Source organism: Clupea harengus, chromosome 20 (assembly GCF_900700415.2).
Source record: "Clupea harengus chromosome 20, Ch_v2.0.2, whole genome shotgun sequence".
Classification (NCBI taxonomy): Eukaryota; Metazoa; Chordata; class Actinopteri; order Clupeiformes; family Clupeidae; genus Clupea; species Clupea harengus.
This window is the reverse complement of record NC_045171.1, coordinates 11823278-11847998: the sequence shown is the minus strand read 5'-3', so window position 1 is coordinate 11847998 and position 24721 is coordinate 11823278. Positions and strand designations below refer to the sequence as shown.

General features: G+C 42.1%; 5 protein-coding genes across 5 annotated transcripts; all 5 read left to right on the top strand.

Annotated features, from left to right (window-relative positions):
* Positions 1 to 8873: 8873 nt before the first annotated feature.
* pcdhb (protocadherin b) lies at positions 8874 to 11835 on the top strand. Its single transcript, XM_031587324.2, has one exon. The coding sequence runs from the start codon at positions 9321 to 9323 to the stop codon at positions 11736 to 11738; it is 2418 nt and encodes an 805-aa protein (XP_031443184.1). The 5' UTR covers positions 8874 to 9320; the 3' UTR covers positions 11739 to 11835.
* A 719-nt stretch (positions 11836 to 12554) lies between these two features.
* LOC105892994 (protocadherin alpha-C2-like) lies at positions 12555 to 24694 on the top strand. Its single transcript, XM_031587314.2, has 2 exons — positions 12555 to 15134; positions 24650 to 24694. Exons 1-2 carry the CDS (start codon positions 12729 to 12731, stop codon positions 24659 to 24661), a joined length of 2418 nt encoding a protein of 805 aa, XP_031443174.1. The 5' UTR covers positions 12555 to 12728; the 3' UTR covers positions 24662 to 24694.
* On the top strand, positions 15817 to 18459 carry LOC116225214 (protocadherin alpha-C2-like). Its single transcript, XM_031587322.2, has one exon. The coding sequence runs from the start codon at positions 16003 to 16005 to the stop codon at positions 18442 to 18444; it is 2442 nt and encodes an 813-aa protein (XP_031443182.1). The 5' UTR covers positions 15817 to 16002; the 3' UTR covers positions 18445 to 18459.
* LOC105909945 (protocadherin alpha-C2-like) lies at positions 18699 to 21319 on the top strand. Its single transcript, XM_012838984.3, has one exon. The coding sequence runs from the start codon at positions 18869 to 18871 to the stop codon at positions 21302 to 21304; it is 2436 nt and encodes an 811-aa protein (XP_012694438.2). The 5' UTR covers positions 18699 to 18868; the 3' UTR covers positions 21305 to 21319.
* On the top strand, positions 21884 to 24661 carry LOC116225215 (protocadherin alpha-C2-like). Its single transcript, XM_031587323.2, has one exon. The coding sequence runs from the start codon at positions 22238 to 22240 to the stop codon at positions 24659 to 24661; it is 2424 nt and encodes an 807-aa protein (XP_031443183.1). The 5' UTR covers positions 21884 to 22237.
* Positions 24695 to 24721: the final 27 nt, after the last annotated feature.

Sequence of the window (24721 nt, the reverse complement as noted above, 5' to 3'; positions counted from 1 at the left end):
AGCTGTCACCTTAAGTGGCAGTCCATTCCATATTCCTAATGTGTTTTTCTATTAGAGGAACAACGAGAGTAGGCTCTCTGAGACGGAAACAGTGTAATGAAATTGTCATCGATACTGCTATACTGTCATCAAACACTGCTTCCTCAGCCAACGTCGTACCCTGTCCATTGGGAACAGGTCCTTATGTTGAGGTTGGAATGCAGGGCATTGCCACTCTGACAAGGGTACCCCTAAGGTGAGAGAGGTATTGTGGTTGTGTGGTAGTATATGGTACAGTCATCTTCTTCCACACTGGGGTGGCGTATGCGCCCCCGCCCAGGTCATGGACCATTTTTGTGTTGTTAGTGCTATCTCGCAGGCAGAGTGATCTCGTAAGAAGAGAGTTGCTGTTGAGAAGCATGACAGCGTGTGGGGGGGATTGACGTGACTGGTGATTAAAAGATTTGGACCACCAGCTCCAAGGTTATTTTGTTTCTGTTTCAGGCCCTAGGAGTAAGAAAAGTCATGTTAAGAATGGAAACCCTTATAGTTTAGGATTTTGTTAATGCCAACTTAGTTAGTGTATTTACTCACTGCTGCTAGTGGGGGAGTTTTGTGACTGATATCTGCTGTGTATTTGGATATTGGATTATATTCATAGTGTCTCTGTGACTGAAGCCTTACAGCAAATGAAGGTTGTTATGTGATGCTTTATTACAAGACAAAGTGGTTAATGTTCCGAGGTGAAACCTGGTTGTTTGGTTTACATCTGGTACATGGTGGTAAATGATGTTGAAAGGTCTGTTCTCTATTGTAGCAATTTGTATACTTTTTGTATTTTTATGATGTGTATTTCTACATGTTTCTAAGTTCTCATGTCTAGTCTTGTATGTACTTCTGTGTGGAGTGAACTGTTGTTTGGAACCATCAAGATGATGATGCTTTAGTTTAATGATGTTTAGACTAGTATTGTTTTCATGATAAACAGGAGGGAAATGTGAAAGAAATGTTTCTTTTTAATTATTATCATGATGTGTTTTAGTTTGATATTAGTTAGTTAGTTAAATGGAGGACTAAGCTCTTTCCATTGTTCTGTGAAAGGAAGTTTGAAACTGTGGGAAGAGAAGCTTGGAATTCAGACTGTCATGAAATGTTTAGGTTAAGACTGATTTATTGGTCTAAGACCCATAGTCAGGGTTTTTGGGGGTCTTAGGTAAACATTCTTGTGTTTTGGAACCAGGCATGGGAAGACAGAGCCATGGGTGTGTCATTGTCTTTGTTCTGTGAGATTTTCTTAATAAATGGTCAGGCAAGTTACTCAAGGGGCAGTGTATGTGGGGACAGCGTTCCGAAACCACTACTCTCCTCTGGGCCAGAGTAAATGTCTGTTACTTGATTTTATTCTTGGTTGTGTGTGTCTTAATAACTGAGGTTTAAATACAGTCCTTATACAAAGGGTGAAATAATTCCCTGACAGTTGTGCATAAAGAGAGCTCCTACATTATTATTTTAGAATACAATGACTGAATGTATTAAATCCATACTGATTATAGAGAGGTGTTAGCTGCACCGTATGCATCAAAGTTTCTAGCTTGCTAGTAGCCTACTATGTCACGTTAGTTTAACTGCGCTGCCTGCTAAGTGATCACAAACCAGCTAGCGTTGGACTCCAGCGATGTCGGACGACCCAAATCAATGCGATGTCCCACGGAGATCAGCAAGCGCTGACGTGATGAAGTGTCGGGTCACGGCACCAATGTAACCCCTCTGAATTTGTCTGCGTTGTGTAGTTTTTTTCATAGAGAAAGCCGGGAGACGTGGGTGAAGTTCTCCAGTTTATTCACCTGGCACAAACAATATCATGGGACTCCTTAGCACAGCAGCATGGGACACCTTACAGTGTGCTAATCGTGACTCTATATCCCCGAACTCTGATACATCGTTAATTCAAGTTTAATTACAAAGTAATATATCTAATTGAAATATATACAATAAAACACAAAACATGTACCTGGCACAAACAATATCACGGGACTCCTTAGCACAGCAGCATGGGACACCTTACAGTGTGCTAATCTAAGAGGGAGATTAAACATTAGCTATTCACACGTGTGATTTTGAACATCGATTAAAATATACATTCAGAGGTGCATAATTCCTAAACCAAACACACTATTTACATTAGGTCAGAGTGCTTTGCCTTCTTTTTCGGCCCGTGAGCTCCAGGACAGACAGCGTGATGATGCTGACCTTGGCCGTGTCATTTTCTACGTTGGGCGGAAACGACGGCCTTCCAGGCGTGAGCGGGCACAGGAGAACTGGAGCACACTGAAACTTTTAAAGCAGTGGGAGAAGTTGTCTTTAAAAGAAGAAATCTTATTCAGAGTGTCTAAAGATCTAGCTACTGGTAAGAAGAGATTTCAGTACGTTGTGCCTCAGTCTCTACGGTCAGATGTCTTGAGAGGCTGCCATGAGGATGCTGGTCACCAGGGTCAGCTTCGAACAATGCACCTGGTCAAACAGAGGTTTTACTGGGCAAACATGGAGCGTGATGTAGCCCACCATGTGAAGTGCTGCACCAGATGTGTAATGAGCAAAACACCAGAGCCTGACGGCCGAGCTCCCCTAGAGAGCGTAAAGACAACTGCGCCCCTAGAACTGGTTTGCATCGATTTTTGGACTGCAGAGGATGCAAAGGGCAGGGCAATCGACGTCTTAGTGGTGACCGACCACTACACAAAGCTGTCCCACGCATTCTGCTGCCCAGACCAGACGGCGAAACATGTTGCTCGGAAGTTATGGGACAATTTTTTCTGCTTCTATGGCTTTCCTGAGCGCATTCACTCTGACCAGGGTGCAAACTTTGAGAGTGATTTGATCGCCGCACTCCTCCAGATCTCGGGTGTGAGAAAATCCCACACGACTGCCTACCACCCTATGGGCAATGGCCTTGTCGAGCGGTTTAACCGTACCCTCGGTAACATGATCAGGGTGCTCCCGCCCAGAGAGAAACAGTCTTGGCCCCAGATGTTGCACACTTTGACCTTTATGTACAACAGCACTATTCACGAAACGACCGGCTTTGCCCCATTCTACCTCATGTTTGGCCGCATCCCAAGGCTTCCTGTGGATGTGATGTTCAAGTCTGTGCTGAGGGAAGACGGTGATGCCCCTTACCCAAAGTTTGTTGACTCACTACAGAAGGATCTCCGTGAGGCGATGCTGCTCGTTGAAAAGAATACAAGCAGAGAGCAGAGACACCAAGCTCGAGTCTACAACCGGCGAGTGAAAGGTGGCCAGATTGTGTGCGGCGACAGAGTGCTGCTTGCTAACAAGGGCGAGAGAGGCCGGAAGAAGTTGGCAGACAAATGGGAGAACGTAATTTACACTGTAACGGACTGTGACCCAAAGACTCACATCTTCAAAATACTCAACCCAGTGACAGGACAGACTAAAGTAGTCCACCGTAACATGCTCCTGTGTGTCAATTTTCTCCCTGTCATGCCCGAAACTGAAGATGAGAGTGTCTCTTTGGTCTCTACCTGCAGTGTTGAATGCGATGATGACACCGATGAGTGCGTCGACAGGACTGTCCGCACTAGTGAATGGGTGTCCCAAATCTCTGTCGAGGAGCCAGATCACTCACTTGAAGGCCCTGACAACGATGCCCACTCGCAGGATGACGAAATGACTGAGTTGACAGCCGACCATGAGTCTGTGTCCTACAGTGAGGTAGTTGCCGGTCTTGTGCAGGATCGAGAGACCTGTGCTACTGATGCTGATACTGCCCATGATGTAGACAGTCTGAGCCCTACTGCACCAAACACCCACACTGAGCCCTTAGGTCCTCTTGATCCCACACAGGATCAATAGCTGAAAAACACTTTTGAGCTGATGAGTCTGTGTCAAATATAAGCTAAATATACAGTTACTGTTGTTTTGGGTTATATAACAACTGTAGAATTCAGGTATATTTCACAAAAATAAAAATGATGTAAGCTTTATTCTCTGGTCAATTTTTCATGCAAGGCATGACAGCTGTTTCCAAAGTGTCATCTTATCCCAAACTTTGTACAATATTGCGTATTATATATCACATTTCTACAATATTGCGTATTTTATATCACATTTTGTGTTGGCAAAACAATTCCAAGGCCACAGAACAGATCTAAGGGTCCTAGAAAGTGTCAACTACGGTTGAGTTGTCTTGTTACTGGCTGTGCGTGTGTGCTGTTCATTGTGTGTAATGCTGGAGGAAATTGTATGTGTATCTGTGTCTTTTATATCTGCGTAGACCAGAATGAACCAAGTGCAGTGGTGACCACCAAGGCTGATCTCTTGGTCCCTTCAGTGGTTCTTCTGTGGTTTCTTCTCAGTTCACTCACTAGTTCACAATAGTTGTCTTCATCAGAATGAGCTTTTTATGAATGCTCTATGATAAACACATCTGCATCTGAATTACAAATACATTTCAACCATTAAGATCATGTGAAATTATGAAGCTTTACATTTCTAATTTAACAAGTAATATTTATAAATCATTTCACAATAGTAGTCAAAAGGCCTCCATTCAGAAAAACTGTCTGCACCCATGACTGTCCCTGCAGTTGCAGTGCAAGCCCAGCAGGTGGCAGCAGGGGGTCAGATGAATATTACCCATACCCAAATGTGGAAAAGAATAGGTAGGAGGCAGAACAGAAGAAATTTGCAAGTTTGCAATACCATTCAAGAGGAGAAGTCTTTGCAATTTCATATTTTAAGCATGCAAGTTAGACCTTTAGCATGCTATCAGTGTTTTTGTACAGTGTTTTGCAAAAACATTCAACCCCCTTGAAAGTCACCAGCATATCTCAGTTACAGATTAACTCCAGTCAGTATTTTATTGTAAACCGTTATGCTTTAGTGTATTTCCAAAAGCAAAATAAGTTATTTGTCTGTTAACACTACAATCAGTCCCTGGCAGTCTTCCACTCCCCCCTTTCCCCCCTCTCATCCCTTTGTCATCAGGAGGCAGAGGTGTGCACACTTTTTTTTAAACAGAATGTTAGGAAAGCAGCAGGACCAGATCAGCTTTCCCCAGCTGTTTTCAGACACTGTGCGGATCAACTGGCTCCTGTCTTCACAGACATTTTCAACTTTTCTTTGCGTCAGTGTGCAGACCCACAGTGTTTTAAAGCATCTGTCATTATCCCGGTCCCGAAGACGGCAAAAACAACAGAGCTCAATGACTTCAGGCAATTTGTCCTTACTTATGTGGCTATGAAGGTGTTTGAACGCTTGGTACTCTCTCATCTAGTACAATCCAGTGTATCAGTTTGCTTACCAGGCTAACAGATATGTGGAAGATGCCATCAACCTGGCTGTTCACTCTACTCTGCAACATCTGGAGTCAAGTAACACCTATGCACACATGCTGTTCATTGACTTTAGCTCAGCCTTCAACACGATAGATCCACTCATTCTGTTCTCCAGGCTGCAAGCCATGAATATCGACATAGCTCTGTGTTACTGGATACTGGACTTCCTGAGAAATAGAATTCAATCAGTCAAGGTCAACAACGCTAATTCATGCCCTCTGACCCTTAACACTGGTGTGCCGCAAGGCTGTGTGCTATCTCCTCTTCTGTTCTCCATCTACACGAATGACCTGAGATCTCACCACCACTCTATCAAGATGCTCAAGTATGCAGATGACACCACCATCATCAACCTAATCAGAGATGAGGATGAGACTCAGTACAACAAGGAGGTGAACTGGGCTGTAGACTGGTGTAGCAAGAACAAGCTCCATCTTAACGCCTCAAAAACTAAGGAAATAGTTGTAGACTTGAGAAGGAGGCCTAATAACAAAGCCTTAGTTAATATATTTGACCAGCCCATAATCCTTACAGACTCCTTTACATTTCTGGGCTCTTACATCAGCCAAAATATGAAAGGGTATATTAACCAAACCCACCTTATCAATAAAGCCCAACTAAGACTATATTTCCTCAGACAACTGAAAAAGTTTCATGTGAACAAACACCTTTTGGTGCTTTTCTATAAAGCCATCATAGAAAGTATCATCACTGCATCAATCTCTGTCTGGTATGGAAGTTCTGACAGTCGTACAAAGAAGAAACTAGAGAGAGTGGTCACCAAAGCTTCCAACATTATTGCTTGTGACCTTCCATCAGTCTTCTCCTTGTATGCTGACCGCAGCTTAAATCGTACAAAGAAGATAATGAGAGACTCCTCCCATCCAAGCCATGACTTTTTTGAACTTCTGCCTTCTGAAAGACGCTACAGATCCATGCGCCTCAATAACAGCTTCTTCCCCTCTGCTATCAGACTCCTGAACTCCCAAAGTTGAGCTCGACTTTAAAAAAAAAAAATTCTACAACATTGTTGTGTGGCAATAAAGTTGTATTCTATCTATCTTAAAAATAAATAAGAAATGTATTGAACGAAAAAACCTGAAATATACTACTCGCACAAGTATTGAAACCGCTGTGCTTTTGGGTTACAGATGTAGACAGGTAAATTAGTCACAACTGATAAGGGGAAGTGGGGTAAATTCACATGGTTAATTCCTCAAAAAAACATCTCAAAACTGAAATAGTTACATTATGTGACACCCCCTCCCCTGAGTCAACATTTTGTTTACCTTTAATCAAGGTCACCCTTTAATCAGTGCGCACAATGTTCCCACTTGTCCTGGCATATAAAACTATGGGCATTTACATTTTAAACTTTTCTGTGTTTAGAGGTGACAGTAATGTGAGATGTGATGCTTTAGCTACAGTCCTAGCTTGAACTAGCCTAGATAATCCTGAATGCCAAAATTAGTAGACGTGAGTTTGGGGTAAATTGTCACATTGACCAGGGGTCAAATTATCACATGTGTTACCTATTTAAAGCCAGAAGACATTTACCTTTATTCATTGCAAAGGGGAGAAAGTGTCCAAGGTGAGTTATATAGTTATAGTTCAATAAAACATTACATTAAACAAATAAGAATGCGCAATTCATTGTGAATGTAGATTTATTTATATTTCATATTCACATCTGAACTCAACACCTTAAGAGAACATAAAAGTAACCAAACGTTTCTAAAAATAAATGATGCCAAATCATGCCTGTCAGTAAAAATAATGAAGGCAAACTAAATCTAAGACAAGTTCTGGCTAAATATAAATGGCCTCTCCTGAGGTAGCCCACATGCAGCATGTGCCATTTCCTGCACTTCACATTGAACCCAAGTCTCCTTTGGCTATCTGTTTGAGAATAGTTCACAAAGACAAGACACAGACATCTGAGGATGAGTTGTGTGTCACGTAATGTTTAATAATCCAATGTACACTCTTATGGTTACAAGTTGTCACAAGTACACACTCTCAAGTTAATACATACTAATTTTGCACTGACAGTATTATATGACATTACAATGAATGCGACATATGTGCCCAAGACTTAAGTCTTTCATTTGGTACAACGTTTTCACTATTATAAATCATTGTAAGAAAAACTGAAAAGTGCCCCACTGTCCCCTACAGAGATGCCACTTATTTGACCATAACTGATCATAATGAGGTACTACTGGTTCAAGTAGAGATCTTCTAAAAAAACAAAAACAGCGTGTAGGGGTCTAAAACCTGAAGAGTTATTCATAAAACTGGACTCTATTGGAGGGGGAGAAAAATAATGCATTATTTTAGAAGAACCACATTAAATCATGTATGTAGGCTGCTTAAGATGTGGGAAATGGTTTTTATTGTCATATGAGACCAAAATAGAGCTTTTTGATCAATCCTCAAAGTGCTATATGTGGCGTAAATCCAACACTGCCACTGCCTCAAGAAGCACCATCCCTACCGTGAAGTATGGCAGTGGTAACATTATGCAGTGGGGACATTTCCCATCTGCAGGACCTGGAAAACGTTTTAGAATTGAAGGAAAAGTAATTGGAAATAGATTCTGCACAATATCCCAAGAAAACCTTTTGGTAGTCTGTTGTAAAACTAAGGTTTGAGTTAGGGTTTACCTACCAGTAAAGTGAGTATTCTAGAATGGCTAAGTCAAAGCCCTGATCAAAATCCTACTGAGAATCTGTGGCACTATAGTCCACTGCGGAACAATGTGCAAAGTTGGTACTCTCTCACTTCAAAATAACATCTCGCAAGCAGAATATTTTAGCTTTTAATTTATTAATCTATATGCTTCTTTAGAGCATATATTGGAACAAGTTCTAAAATGAAAATACTGATTGGGAAAATAGGTAAAAGTATCTTTTGAAAACCAGAAAATGGTTATGACTTTCAGGGGGGTTGAATACTTTTGCAAGGCACTGAAAGACAACTTTTCATGGCAGCCCACGAATGTGTATTTGGTAATCTATGAATGTCAGAATATTCATGCAGTGTATTGATATACAAAGTACTTTTTCAGAATGCCTGTTTTACACAAACACACGCACACGCACACACACTAACACACACACACACACATTTTATCCAAAGTGACTTAATTGTAGCAATTCATTATTATAGAATGTGTGGTCCCCGAGCCTTGAACCTTAATGTTGTTAGCATTTTGTTCTACCAGTTGAAATATAGACACATAAAAAACACATATGTACACATTTCTGTACAGAGACGCCAACAAATGAGGAAAAATAAGAAACATCAAGAATGCACTGAAATGCACTTCAAATTCTTCTTTATTGTATATTTATACATGAACAAATGAGGATTATCTGGCTCTTCGGCATATCCCATTACAGATATTTCTTTTGACCTTAGTGGCCTTAAAAACACCTGTTAATGTGTCTTATGACTTTCCTTACCCGTGTTCTTTTATGCCTGAAAGACAAACAGCGGGAGGGAGCTGGTCAGAGCTGTGGGGAGGGACAAAAGAGAGTGTAAGAAGAAGTCAGTTTCTGCACAAGTAAATGTCCAAACATTCATTGATAATGTCACACTATCTTAAAAGAAATTTAAACTCAGTACGCTAGACTGGCCCATTACTCAGTACGCTAGACTAGTCGCTGTCCGATGGCGTGGTGCTGAAAATGCAGCATTATTGCATGGACGCAGGTTTGTGACGTAAGCACAAATTATCAAGTGTTCTGTTAGGTATACGTAGTGGTCACACCGCGTCGCTGTTCGTCAGTAAATGCCACATAACACTTTTCCTTTCAAAGGGAATTGCACACAGAAATATCTGACTCTGTTGTGAGACCAGCTCTCCTGGTTTTCATTGCAAGCAACCCGGCGTCTTCTTTAACGCATTTGTGTGACAAAAAGATCAGTGGAAACTCACACAGCTGTTTTTTCACCAAGGGGTTAAATTCATGCTTCATCATGGAACTGGAAAGGATGTATGTACCGTTCTTCTTTGTATTTTGCACGACGTGGAGGATGGCTTTGTCTGTGAATCGCTACTCTATACCCGAGGAAATGGAAAGGGGATCCGTGGTCGCCAATCTGGCAGCTGATTTAGGACTGGATTTGAGCGGTCTGGCACAACGTGAGGTAACGCTTGACTTTCTACACAGTAAGAAATACTTAGAGGTAAATAAAAGAACAGGAGAACTTTATATCAACGAAAAGATAGACCGAGAAAACCTTTGTCAGATGAAAACAACATGCTATATAAAGTTGGACGTAATTATTAAAAGCCCACTGCGCATATTCAATATAGAATTAGAAATTACAGATATTAATGACAACGCGCCTCATTTTAGAATGGACAGAGTGGAGCTAGACGTTTCAGAATCAGCAACACCAGGGGAGAGATTCTCCTTACCAAACGCAATAGACCCGGATGTTGGCTCAAATACTGTTAAAACATACCGACTCAGTGAGAGCGAACATTTCACTATTGATATCCACGCTGGCAGTGATGGTACCAAGTATGTTGATCTAGTTCTTAAAAATGAATTAGACCGCGAACATCAGGCTGTCCATAGCTTAATTCTTACTGCTGTTGATGGCGGAGTCCCGGCTCGATCGGGCAATGCCAATATCATTGTTCATGTTCTGGATACGAATGACAACGCCCCTCAGTTTGATCGGCAAGCTTATACCGTAAATATGAGCGAGAATTCTCCACTAGGAACTCTGGTTACTAAACTGAACGCAACTGACGTAGATGAGGGCGCAAACGCAGAGGCGACCTACTACTTTACGCTTTACACCTCTGAGAAAACTCAGGAGATGTTCGCTCTTAATCCGGGTACAGGGGAAATAACTGTGAAAGGCACAATCGATTTCGAGGATATGAAAATGTACGACATGCACATTGAGGCCAAAGACAATGGCCCTGCCCCTCTTACTGGACAGTGCAGAGTGACAGTACATGTAACCGACATGAACGACAACTATCCAGAAATAACCGTAAAATCTCTGAAGGACACGTTAAAAGAAGACGTTCCCGTTGGTACAGTTATAGCATTAGTGGGTATAAGTGACCGAGACACTGGCGACAATGGTAAAGTTAATCTTACGATAAACAAACAAATGCCCTTTCTTTTAAACAAGACATCCGAGTCGCATTATGAACTGATAGTCTCACAACCATTAGACCGTGAAAAGATAGCAGAATATGAAATAACCCTCGTGGTGACTGATAGCGGGACACCACCTCTGACTGATAACGAAACCATAACTGTCCACTTACTGGACATCAATGACAATGCGCCTCAGTTTCCACAGTCCTTCTATACTATACCTGTTATGGAAAATAACGCACCCGGAGCCCTGTTAAGCTCACTGACAGCTTTGGATCCTGATCTACATGAAAACCAATATCTTGTTTATTTTATCATTGAAAAGGAAATCGTAAATATATCAATGTCAATGTTATTCTCCATCAATCCTGAGAACGGCAACCTTTACGCACTAAAGACGTTTGACTATGAAATAGAAAAGGAGTTTCTTTTTCACATTGAGGCCAGAGATTCCGGAGTTCCTCCACTGTGCAGTAACGTGACAGTTCATATCATTATAATGGACCAAAACGACAACACTCCCATCATTGTCTCCCCTTGGCGTGCGCACGGCTCTGTGGTGGAGGAAAAAATTCCGAGATCCACGGATAAAGGATCTCTAGTGGCCAAAGTTATTGCCATAGACACAGACTCTGTTCACAATTCTCGGATAGCATATCAGTTCCTAGTGAACACTGATGCCACCTTATTTAGTTTGGACCAATATAACGGAGAGATTCGGACTATGAGAATGTTCAGCTACAGAGATGCGCGTCATCAGACTTTAGTAGTCATCGCAAAGGATAATGGAGATCCCGCTCTGTCTGCCACAGTCACAATCAAATTATCCACGGTGGAGACTGCTTTGAAATCGCACTCTGACACGACTGAAGTTCCACTGGAATATGACATATTTTCGGACCTAAACCTTTACCTCGTTATCGGACTGGGTTCTGTGTCTTTTCTGTTACTGATCACCATTTTGGTCACCATCGTCCTGAAGTGCCAGAAACCGAATCCCAGTAAAGCAGCGCCTCCTTCTAGGAACAGTGTGATCAGTTCAGAGAGGAACTCTACCTTCGCGGATTCTACACTGGTCTCAAACGATGCCTACTGGTACAGTATGTTTTTGGCGGAGACACGGAAAGGGAAGCTGGTAGTAAGACAGCCGGCGCCAAAGGGGGCGAGGTACGTCGTGTCCAGCTTACCAAGAGGCACTGGGCTCACCGATACAAGCGATTCGGCTGCTTCTACTCTTCAGGTAAGAGAAAGTCTAGACATTGCATATTAACCTGACACAATTACCTCTTTACAGAAAGACCAAATGTATGGCCTTTTGGTGAACAAAGCTCTTACTGCCTCGGCGAGTTAAGTGTTGGTGGATGTTTTAGGACATTTAGGAAATAAGACAGCCAGCACCAAAGGTACATCGTGTCCAGCATTCTGCGGGGCACAGGCCTAACGGATACAAGTGACTTATCTGCCACCACACTCCAGGCAAGAAATTTAATTTTTGGAATTATTTTAGGGAATCTTCTTGTCTGACACAGGTTACTATGCCATTGTGTTTTATTCGGAAATGGTTCGGAAACAGGACTTGTGTTATTCCAAGTCATCACAATTCACATGGACAATACACCACTTAGTCACAACTCCAAATGAAACAGTCTTTCTTAGTATGTAGACATTACTGTTTATGAAATTGGGAAACTAGAAATGACGCAGTCTGCATTGCATTACAAGATGAGCTAGGCTCGAAGAGCTGCTGTCCACCATCATGGTGCTGAAATGCAAAAAGTCTTTCAAATAGGGACACAATGCGTCATTGATGAGAATTACATACATGTTCAAAGAGCGAAATACAGCGTCCCTTAAAAATAAACATGTATGGCAACCCACTTCACTATTTCGTGAAATAACTAAGTGTGACTGCTTTTTCAGTGCCACTTTAGTTGATTACCAAGTCGTTTGCACATGTGTGATAATACAAGTGATTTCATATAGACAAATGTCAGTTCATTTCTGTATTGCCTTGACAGTCACGCAGTGAGTCGCTGTTCACCAGCAAAACGCATAATAGTCTCAAGATGACGCTCCGCCGTTAAAGCATTCATTCTCTTTCTGTGTGAGCAGCATCGTAGCGCCGTGGCAGTCATTGGAGTCGTTTAACTGGGTTTTGGTTCTACATAACGATGTGCAGTTGGTCTGTTTCTGTTTGTTTATCGTAAAACGGATTTTACTCTCAGATTTCTGTGTTGCATTCGGAGCTCAAAGAGTCACAATGGACATATATTCGACTGTAGGCGCATGGAAGAGGTACGTCTCGTTCTTTCTTCTGTTCTTACCGATGTTGACGTCTGTGTTTGCCGTAACTCACTATTCAGTTCCCGAGGAAATGGAAGTAGGATCGGTTGTTGCAAATCTAGCGGCGGATTTGGGACTGGATGCAAAAACACTGAGTAGACGGAAGATAAGGCTTGACATAATTGCGAATAAGAAATACATGGAGGTGAACAAAGAAACAGGCGAGCTGTTCATTTTAGAGAAAATGGACCGAGAGTACTTATGCACTTCTAAGACAACATGCTTTTTAAAAATGGAGGTCATTTTAGACAATCCAGTGCGAATATTTAACATAGAATTAGAAATTACTGATATAAACGATAATTCGCCATCTTTTCGCCGGGATACAATCCATTTGGATATCTCCGAGTCCACTCCTGCGGGTGAGCGTTTCTCGCTTAGCAATGCTGTAGACCCTGATATTGGAATAAATTCAATAAAAAACTATTACTTAAGTGAAAGTTCAGATTTTGACATTGAGATACAGACAGGTCGCGATGGATCCAAATTCGCCGATTTAATTTTGAAGAAAGCTTTAGATCGTGAAGAACAGGCTCTTCATAATCTCGTGCTTATTGCTGTAGACGGCGGTATCCCTGCGCGCTCTGGTACAGCCAGCATCATTGTTCGTGTGCTTGACACTAACGACAACGCCCCTAGGTTTGACAAGGAAAGCTACACAATAAGTCTCCCCGAAAACTCTCCAATAGGTAGCCTGGTAGTTAAGCTAAATGCAACAGACTTAGACGAGGGAGCTAATGCAGAGATTATTTACTCGTACAGTCTCTATACATCTGAGAAAACACAAGAGGCGTTTGGTTTAAATCAAAATAATGGTGAAATCAGAGTTAAAGAAATGATAAATTACGAAGATTTCAGAATTTATGATATGGAGATCATTGCAAGGGATAAGGGAGCTAATTCTCTATCCGGCCAATGTAAAATAACAGTTCTGATCACAGACATGAATGACAACCATCCTGACATATCCATTAAATCTTTCCAAAACCCTATTAAAGAGAACGTGGCAGTAGATACTGTAATTGCGGTGGTCAGTGTTAGTGATAAAGATTCAGAGGACAATGGTGTAGTTGATATTCATATCCCTAATAATTTACCCTTTGCATTAAGGGAATCTTCAGATAATTATTATGAGCTTATTGTGTCAGAGCCACTGGATCGCGAAAAAGTTCCAGAATATGATATCACTTTTACAGTGATAGATAGAGGCTCTCCACCGTTATCAGATAATGAAACAATCACATTAGAATTGCTCGATGTTAATGACAACGTGCCTCAGTTTCCGAAACCATTCTACACCATACCAGTTGCGGAAAACAACGCACCGGGTGCTTTGTTGGGCTCCCTTTCGGCTTTTGATCCAGATCTCCATGAAAACCAATATCTAGTATATTTCATAATAGAGAAGGAAATCGCTAATACGTCTATGTCGATGCTGTTCTCTATTAACCCCGAGAATGGGAATCTTTACGCGTTAAAGACATTTGACTATGAGATAGAGAAAGAGTTTCTTTTTCACATCGAGGCCAGAGATTCCGGTGTTCCTCCACTGAGCAGTAACGTGACTGTTCACATCATTATCATGGACCAGAATGACAACACTCCGACAATAGTTTCCCCATGGCGCGCACATGGCTCAGTGGTCGAAGAAAAGATTCCGAGGTCCACTGATAAGGGGTCTCTAGTGGCCAAAGTGATTGCCATTGACACGGACTCCGTGCACAACTCACGGATATCTTACCAGTTTCTATTGAATACAGATAATACTTTATTCAGCCTTGATCAATATAACGGGGAAATACGGACCATGAGAATGTTCAGTTACAGAGACGCGCGTCACCAGCGCTTAGTGGTGATTGCCAAAGACAATGGAGAGCCTGCGCTCTCTGCCACTGTGACCATCAAACTCTCCACGGTGGAGACTGCTTTGAAATCCTACTCTGACATGACTGAAGTTCCTTTAGAATATGACATATTTTCAGACTTAAACCTTTATCTGGTAATTGGACTGGGTTCAGTGTCATTCCTGTTACTGATCACCATACTGGTCACCATCGTGCTGAAGTGCCAAAAGCCAAAGCCCAGCAAAGCAGCGCCTCCTTCTAGGAACAGTGTGATCAGTTCAGAGAGGAACTCTACCTTCGCGGATTCTACACTGGTCTCAAACGATGCCTACTGGTACAGCATGTTCCTTGCGGAGACGCGTAAAGGGAAGCTAGTCGTCAGACAGCCGGCGCCAAAGGGGTCGCGGTATGTTGTGTCCAGTTTACCAAGAGGCACAGGTCTGACGGATACAAGTGACTCAGCAGCCTCCACATTACAGGTAAGAGAGACTTTTTCTCTTAAAGGAGTTGGGCACTTCGTTTCGTACCTCTCATTACCATTCATATGTTGCCAACCGAACACATCCATAAGTAAACTAAATGTATTGCATTACGACTAATTACTGGTGCCATTGCTGATTCTTAGATTGATGAGGCTTTGTGAATTTAAAGAGGCGTTTGCTGTCATAGGTTTATATATATGTATAAATCTTTTTGATACATCAGGTTCTTGTGTGGGATGGGATATATGTAGACTGCACCAATATTTGGAATGCACCGAGGGTCACTGTTCTTCAGGAAAATGGATTGGGGCGTCGTTCTTGCGACGCCATAACAATTTACAGACAAGGAGACGTAATAATTTCATGGAGACTGCGCATCGTAAACACTCGTGGATTCTGAAGTCAAAATAAATGCTTTGACCGGACAAATAACACGGAGATAAAATACCTCACACGTATTCCCTTGATCTGAACATTGCAGCCAGGTGTACCAGACTTGAGGGCTAAACTGTTACTGTTAAGAAGGCGTATTCTTGTTGTGTAAACCGGAGCAGCAAGCAAAATATATGTGGCCACCACTAGACCCATGTAGGACCCGCGCTGTAATGACCTGTCAGTCACGCCGAGAGTCGCTGTTCACCAGCAAAAAACATAATCAATTCTTGGACGTCATGAGTCTGCGTCATAAAGGGACGCATTCTCGTTCTGTGTGGTGGACATCGACGTCTCGGCAGTGTTTGAAACGCTTAAATTGCATTATCTTGCACTAATATGCCACGCAGCTGTGATGTTCTTCTTTGTTAAGCATCGTACGGATTTTACTCTGCATATTACAAATACTACGCCAAAAGCTTAAACAACAACAATGGGATCACAACCGATCATAATACCATGGAAGAGGTACGTCTCTATCCTTCTTCTTATTTTTCCAACTCTCACATCTGTGCTTGCTGTAACTCACTATTCCATTCCCGAGGAAATGGAAGAGGGGTCAGTCGTCGCAAATTTAGCTACGGATTTGGGATTGGACGTGAAAACGTTAAGTAAGCGCAAGATGAGGCTTGACATCATCGCAAATAAAAAATACCTGGAGGTGAACAAAGAGACCGGCGAGCTGTATATTTTAGAAAAAATGGACAGAGAATATCTTTGTAGCTCAAAGACTGCCACGACATGTTTTCTCAAGATGGAGGTTATTCTCGAGAACCCAGTACGTATATTTAACATAGAACTGGAAATTGTTGATATAAACGATAATTCGCCTAATTTTCGACGGGATACTATACATCTGGACATCTCCGAGTCTACCTCCGCTGGAGAGCGCTTCTCTCTTAGCAATGCCGTGGATCCCGATATTGGCAGCAATTCCATTAAGACATACTATTTGGGGGAGAGTTCGGATTTTGATATAGAGATTCAGACTGGTCGAGATGGCTCTAAATTCGTTGATTTGATTTTGAAAAAGGCTTTGGACCGTGAAGAGCAGGCTGTTCATAATCTCATACTAACTGCTGTGGATGGCGGTGTACCCGCACGCTCCGGCACAGCCAGCATCATTGTTCGTGTGCTTGACACTAACGACAACGCCCCTACATTTCAAAAGGAAAGTTACACGATCACTCTCCCCGAAAACTCTCCAATAGGTAGCCTGGTTGTTAAGCTTAATGCAACAGATTCAGACGAGGGGGCTAATGCAGACGTCACTTACTCCTTCAGCCTCTATACATCCGAGAAAACACAAGAAACGTTTAGTTTAAATCAAAATAATGGCGAAATTAGAGTTAAAGAAATGATCAATTATGAAGATTTCAGAATTTATGATATGGAGATCATTGCAAGGGATAAGGGAGCTAATTCTCTATCCGGCCAATGTAAAATAACAGTTCTGATTACAGATATGAATGACAACCATCCCGACATATCAATTAAATCTTTCCAAAGCCCTATTAAAGAAAACGTGGCTGTAGATACTGTAATTGCGGTGGTTAGTGTGAGTGACAAAGACTCAGGTGAGAATGGTGTTGTTGATGTACACATTCCTGATCAGATGCCCTTTGCACTTAAGAAATCATCTGACAATTATTACGAGCTCATTGTGTCAGAACCACTCGACCGAGAAAAAGTTCCAGAATATGACATAACTTTTACTGTAACAGACAGAGGCTCTCCACCATTGTCAGATAATGAAACAATTACATTGGAACTGCTCGATGTTAACGACAATGTGCCACAATTCCCCCAATCATTTTACACTATACCCGTAATGGAAAACAACGCGCCTGGGGCTTTGTTAAGTTCACTTTCAGCATTTGACCCAGACCTCCACGAAAACCAATACCTCGTCTATTTCATTATTGAGAAAGAAATTGCAAATACCTCTATGTCGATGCTTTTCTCTATTAACCCCGAGAATGGGAATCTTTACGCGTTAAAGACATTTGACTATGAGATAGAGAAAGAGTTTCTTTTTCACATCGAGGCCAGAGATTCCGGTGTTCCTCCACTGAGCAGTAACGTGACTGTTCACATCATCATCATGGACCAGAATGACAACACTCCAGTGATAGTGTCTCCGTGGCGCGCACATGGCTCCGTTGTCGATGAGAAAATTCCGAGGTCCACCGACAAGGGGTCTCTGGTGGCCAAAGTGATTGCTATAGACACAGATTCAGTGCACAACTCTAGGATATCCTACCAGTTTTTAGTGAACACTGATGCTACGCTATTCAGTCTGGACCAGTACAACGGCGAGATCCGGACCATGAGAATGTTCAGTTACAGAGACGCGCGTCACCAGCGCTTAGTGGTGATTGCCAAAGACAATGGAGAGCCTGCGCTCTCTGCCACTGTGACCATCAAACTCTCCACGGTTGAGACTGCTTTGAAATCCTACTCGGACATGACTGAAGTTCCTTTAGAATATGACATATTTTCAGACTTAAACCTTTATCTGGTAATTGGACTAGGCTCGGTGTCATTCCTGTTATTAATTACAATACTGGTCACCATCGTGCTGAAGTGCCAAAAGCCAAAGCCCAGCAAAGCAGCGCCTCCTTCTAGGAACAGTGTGATCAGTTCAGAGAGGAACTCTACCTTCGCGGATTCTACACTGGTCTCAAACGATGCCTACTGGTACAGCATGTTCCTTGCGGAGACGAGGAAAGGGAAGCTGGTCGTCAGACAGCCAGTGCCAAAGGGGTCGCGGTATGTTGTGTCCAGTTTACCAAGAGGCACAGGACTGACGGATACAAGCGATTCGGCTGCTTCTACTCTTCAGGTAAGAGGAAGTTTCGACATTGAATATTAACCTGACACAATGACTTCTTTACAGAAAGACCAAAGTCATGGCCTGATATATGTTGGAGAGGCGGGCGAGGAAGCTTGATATGTGTCTTGAACAGTACTTTTTTGCATGGCACGTTTTAAAATCTGTACAGCATTGCACTGTCACGCCGAAGACACAGTGAGTCGCTGTTCACTAGGAATCACTCACAGTTAAACACACACACACACACACACACACACAAAGAGGTATTCGCCATGACACCATGTCACATATAAACACTTAGCCTATAGCAGGGTCTGGGCGCACGGCTCCGAGCACCCTAAAACATCTCTTCAAATTGTCGGATCTGTTGTGTTGAAGGAGTTATACGACAGTGGACGAAATCTTTCACCATTTAGATACACGTTTCGAATACATACGGTGTTCTCACTGTTCGCATGAAACAATGGAGTCTCTTTTGACCACTAAGATGTGGACAAGGTACGTTCCAGTCTTTCTTCTTCTCTGTGCAGCAATCAACGTCGCGTCCGCTGTAACGCATTATTCTATTCCCGAGGAGATGGATGTAGGATCCATTGTTGCAAACCTAGCAGCTGATTTGGGACTGAATGTTCGAAGCCTGACGGAGCGTAAAATGCGGTTAGATGTACTCGCTAGCAAGAAATATCTAGACATAAATAAGGAGACAGGAGATCTATACATCGTTGACAGAATTGACAGGGAATACTTGTGTCCCTCTAAAATGACAATATCTTGTTTTCTGAAGTTGGATGCAGCGATTGAAAATCCAATCAGAATGTTTAACATTGAAATTGAAATAACAGATATCAATGATAACGCACCGCATTTCCGAAGAGATACGATGCATTTGGATGTATCTGAATCCACTCTGACTGGAGAGCGCTTCTCTTTAAACAATGCTGTTGATCCTGACATAGGTACTAATTCTATTAAGACATACTATCTTAGTGAAAGTGAGCATTTTACAATTGAGATACAAACTGGGCGTGATGGATCGAAATTTACTGATTTGGTGCTTAAAAAATCTTTAGACCGAGAGAAGCAGTCTGTACACAGTCTTACACTCACTGCTGTTGATGGCGGAATTCCTGCGCGCACCGGCACTGCCAGCATTATTGTTCGTGTGCTAGATACAAACGACAACGCCCCTCAGTTTGAAGAGGAGAAATATACCATAGACCTAAGCGAAAACTCCCCACTTGGTAGCCTTGTTGTTAAATTAAGCGCAACTGATTTGGATGAAGGAACTAACGCAGATATCGAATTCTCATTCAGTCTCTATACATCTGAGAAAACACAAAATACGTTTAGTTTAAATCCCAGTAATGGCGAGATCAGAGTAAAAGAAACCATAAATTATGAAGACTTTAGAATTTATGACATGGAAATTATAGCGAAGGATAAAGGGGTTAATCCGCTCTCTGGGCAGTGTAAAGTAACCATATTAATAACCGACATGAATGACAATCACCCTGAAATCTCTATCAAATCTTTTCAAAGTCCAATTAAAGAAGACATAGCTGTATATACAGTAATTGCAGTCATAAGTGTAAGCGATAAAGATTCGGGTGAAAACGGTATAGTTGATATTAGTATACCAGCTAAAATGCCATTTGCTTTAAGAGAATCTTCTGATAACTATTATGAACTCGTAGTGTCTGAGTCTCTTGATCGCGAAAAAGTTCCAGAATATGATATCACCTTTACAGTGACAGATAGGGGCTCCCCTCCATTATCTGACAATGAAACAATGACGTTAGAGCTACTAGACGTTAACGACAACGTACCACAATTTCCACAAACTTTTTACACTATTCCAGTTATGGAAAACAACGCGCCTGGTGCGCTGTTGAGCTCGCTAACAGCTTTAGATCCAGACCTCCATGAAAACCAGTATCTAGTGTATTTCATAATAGAGAAAGAAATAGCAAATACCTCAATGTCAATGTTATTCTCAATCAACCCAGAAAATGGCAACCTTTACGCACTGAAAACGTTTGATTACGAAATAGAAAAGGAATTCCTTTTTCACATTGAGGCAAGGGATTCTGGCGTCCCTCCGCTAAGCAGTAATGTCACCGTTCACATCATTATTATGGACCAGAATGACAATACTCCAGCCATTGTTTCTCCGTGGCGTGCGCATGGTGTAGTGGTCGAGGACAAGATCCCGAGATCCACTGACAAAGGATCTCTAGTGGCTAAAGTAATCGCGATTGATACGGATTCAGTACACAACTCTCGGATAACATACCAGTTTCTTGTGAATACTGATGCTACTCTGTTTAGTCTGGACCAGTACAATGGAGAGATCCGGACTATGAGGATGTTCAGTTACAGGGATGCGCGTCATCAGCGTCTTGTTGTCATTGCAAAAGACAATGGAGAGCCCTCTCTCTCTGCGACAGTAACCATCAAACTGTCAACGGTGGAAACTGCTTTGAAATCCTACTCTGACACGACTGAAGTTCCTTTAGAATATGACATATTTTCAGACTTAAACCTGTATCTGGTGATAGGACTTGGTTCTGTATCATTCTTGTTACTGATCACCATACTGGTCACCATCGTGCTGAAGTGTCAAAAGCCGAGTAAAGCAGCACCTCCTTCTAGGAATAGTGTGATCAGTTCAGAGAGGAACTCTACCTTCGCGGATTCTACACTGGTCTCAAACGATGCCTACTGGTACAGTATGTTCTTAGCGGAGACGCGTAAAGGAAAGCTTGTAGTAAGACAGCCGGCGCCAAAGGGGGCGAGGTACGTCGTGTCCAGCTTACCAAGAGGCACTGGGATCACCGATACAAGCGATTCGGCTGCTTCTACTCTTCAGGTAAGAGAAAGTTTAGACATTGCATATTAACCTGACACAATTACTTCTTTACAGACAGACCAAAGTCATGGCCTGTTGGCGCTTAATCGAATTTTCTAGAGGACGAACAAAGTTCTTACTGACTCGGCGAGTTAAGTGTTGGTGGATGTTTTAGGAAATGTTCACATTTTGATGTCAGACCAATTTGATGAGAAAATATGTGCTATTTGGCATGTTGCACAAAGTGTCTGTTCACTTACAAATCCTGGTTATACGCAATTTCAGTGCGTCATACAGTCACAGGCATGTTGTGCTCATCTCACGCTAGTATGCCAGTAAACTTGTATATAGTGATAGGACTGGCATCGGTATCATTTTCCTTACTGATCACTATACTGCTTACCATCGTGCTGAAGTGTTAGACACCTAAACCCAGTAAAGCCGCATCTCACGTCAGGTTCAGATGGCTGCACTTTCAGTTTATGGTGGTGCGTAAAATCAGTACGTACAATATTTGGATTGAAGTGCGTCTGGTTGCTTGAGAACACCTCAGCAGACAGTAATGAATCGGAAAGCAATGGGCATACACAGGCTGCATGCTATTTACATAAATAATACAAATACCTGGGCCTGTGCTTCTGATAATATCAACTACACTAAATACATAAAAATCTGTCTCTACATATCATTGACAGACAGTGATGCTATTTAGAAACATGACTATTTAAACTGCACCGATTGTATGGGTACGCAGAGGGTCGCTGTTCATTAGGAAAATGCATCTGGGCGTTCTTTTGGTGACGCCATGATATGTCGTCAGAGAGGGAGACATTTTTATTTCATTGTTACGCTTCAGTGTGAAACCACACATGGTGAAATTACAAATGGAAAACATCGTCTGCAGAAGCACGGTCGTGTATTTAATTTAGTCTGGATCTTGCGATTGGATGTAACGGGAAACTTCACCCAAAAAAAAGCAGAACAATGGAGAATCTTAAAAAAGTGCATCCCCGAAAGAGGTATGTTGAGGCTTTCTTCATTTTGTCCTCCCTGCTGCAGTCCGCATCCTCCGTTACTCATTATTCTATTCCCGAGGAAATGGAGATAGGCTCTGTTGTCGCAAATTTAGCAGCTGATTTGAACCTTGACGTGAGAACATTGAACAGGAGGAAGATGAGGTTGGATAACATTGCAAACAAAAAGTACCTTGAAATCAACAAAGAGACGGGGGAGCTTTTCATTTTAGAGAGACTTGATAGGGAATATCTCTGTACTACAAAAGCAGTCACCGCTTGTGTGTTGAAACTGGATGCAACCATTGAAAATCCCGTTCGTATGTTTAATATTGAACTGGAAATATTGGACATCAATGACAATGCCCCACATTTCCGTAGAGATACTATGCATTTGGACATATCTGAATCCACCCCAGTCGGTGAACGATTCTCTTTGACAAATGCTGTCGACCCTGACATTGGGTTGAATTCAATCAAAACATATCATCTCAGTGAAAGTGATTATTTCAATATTGAAATACAGACCGGGCGAGATGGATCAAAATTCACAGATTTGATCTTGAAAAAAGCTTTGGATCGAGAGGAACAGAATGAGCATAAGTTAATACTCACTGCTGTGGACGGTGGACTGCCCGCACGGTCCGGTACTGCCATCATTGTCGTCAGAGTATTGGACACAAATGACAACGCCCCCCAGTTTGACAAAGAAAGCTACACTATAAACCTGTCGGAAAACTCGCCGATTGGAAGTCTTGTCGTGAAACTGAATGCAACTGATTTAGATGAAGGCTCAAACGCAGACATCACTTTTCTATTTAGTCTTTACACCTCAGAGAAAACACAACAAACGTTCACTTTAAATTCTGATAACGGCGAGATCAGAGTAAAGGATATGGTTAATTACGAAGATTTTAAAATCTATGACATGGAGATAATAGCAAAGGACAAAGCCACTAATTCTTTATCGGGACAATGCAAATTAACCATATTGATTACTGATATGAATGATAATCATCCAGAAATTTCAGTCAAGTCTTTTCAAAGTGCAATTAAGGAAAATGTTGAAGTAGATACAGTCGTTGCTGTTGTAAGTGTCAGTGACAAAGACTCTGGAGAAAACGGTGTTGTTGACATTAAAATAAATAATAATTTGCCCTTTGTATTAAGGGAATCTGCAGACAACTATTATGAATTAGTTGTGTCGACCCCACTTGATAGAGAAAAGGTTCCAGAATATGATATTACATTTACCGTCACAGACAGGGGTACACCACAGTTATCAGACAACGAGACCATAACTGTAGAACTGATAGATGTGAATGACAACGTTCCTCAGTTCAGTCAGACATTTTACACTATACCCGTTATTGAGAATAACGCACCAGGCGCACTATTAGCTTCCCTTACGGCTTTAGATCCAGATCTACATGAAAACCAATACCTGGTTTATTTCATAATAGAAAAGGATATAGTGAACACCTCCATGTCCATGCTGTTCTCCATTAATCCAGAGAATGGCAACCTTTACGCACTGAAGACGTTTGATTATGAAATAGAAAAGGGATTTCTTTTCCATATTGAGGCCCGCGATTCAGGTGTCCCACCACTTAGCAGTAACGTCACCGTTCATATCATTATAATGGACCAAAATGATAACAATCCAGTCATCGTGTCTCCATGGCGCGCGCACGGCTCCGTCGTTGAGGAAAAGATCCCGCGAAACACCGACAAGGGGTCTTTGGTGTCCAAAGTAATTGCCATAGATACAGACTCTGTCCACAACTCTAGGATAACATACCAGTTTCTTCTGAATACGGACACTACCTTGTTCAGTTTGGATCAGTACAACGGCGAGATCCGAACCATGAGAATGTTCAGCTACAGAGATGCGCGTCACCAGCGCTTAGTGGTGATTGCCAAAGACAATGGAGAGCCTGCGCTCTCTGCCACGGTGACCATCAAACTCTCCACGGTAGAGACTGCGTTGAAATCGTACTCTGACATGACTGAAGTTCCACTGGAATATGACATATTTTCAGACTTAAACCTGTATTTGGTTATTGGACTGGGTTCAGTGTCATTCCTGTTACTCATCACTATACTGGTCACCATCGTGCTGAAGTGCCAGAAACCAAAGCCAAGCAAAGCAGCTCCTCCTAGTAGGAATAGTGTGATCAGTTCAGAGAGGAACTCTACCTTCGCGGATTCTACACTGGTCTCAAACGATGCCTACTGGTACAGTATGTTCTTAGCAGAGACGAGGAAAGGGAAGCTAGTCGTCAGACAGCCGGTGCCAAAGGGGTCGCGGTATGTTGTGTCCAGTTTACCAAGAGGCACAGGTCTGACGGATACAAGTGACTCAGCAGCCTCCACATTACAGGTGAGAAATTAGTATTTCATTTTCTCTCTTTTATGAGTGACATAATATCCAGATTCAGAATACGTTTGTTCG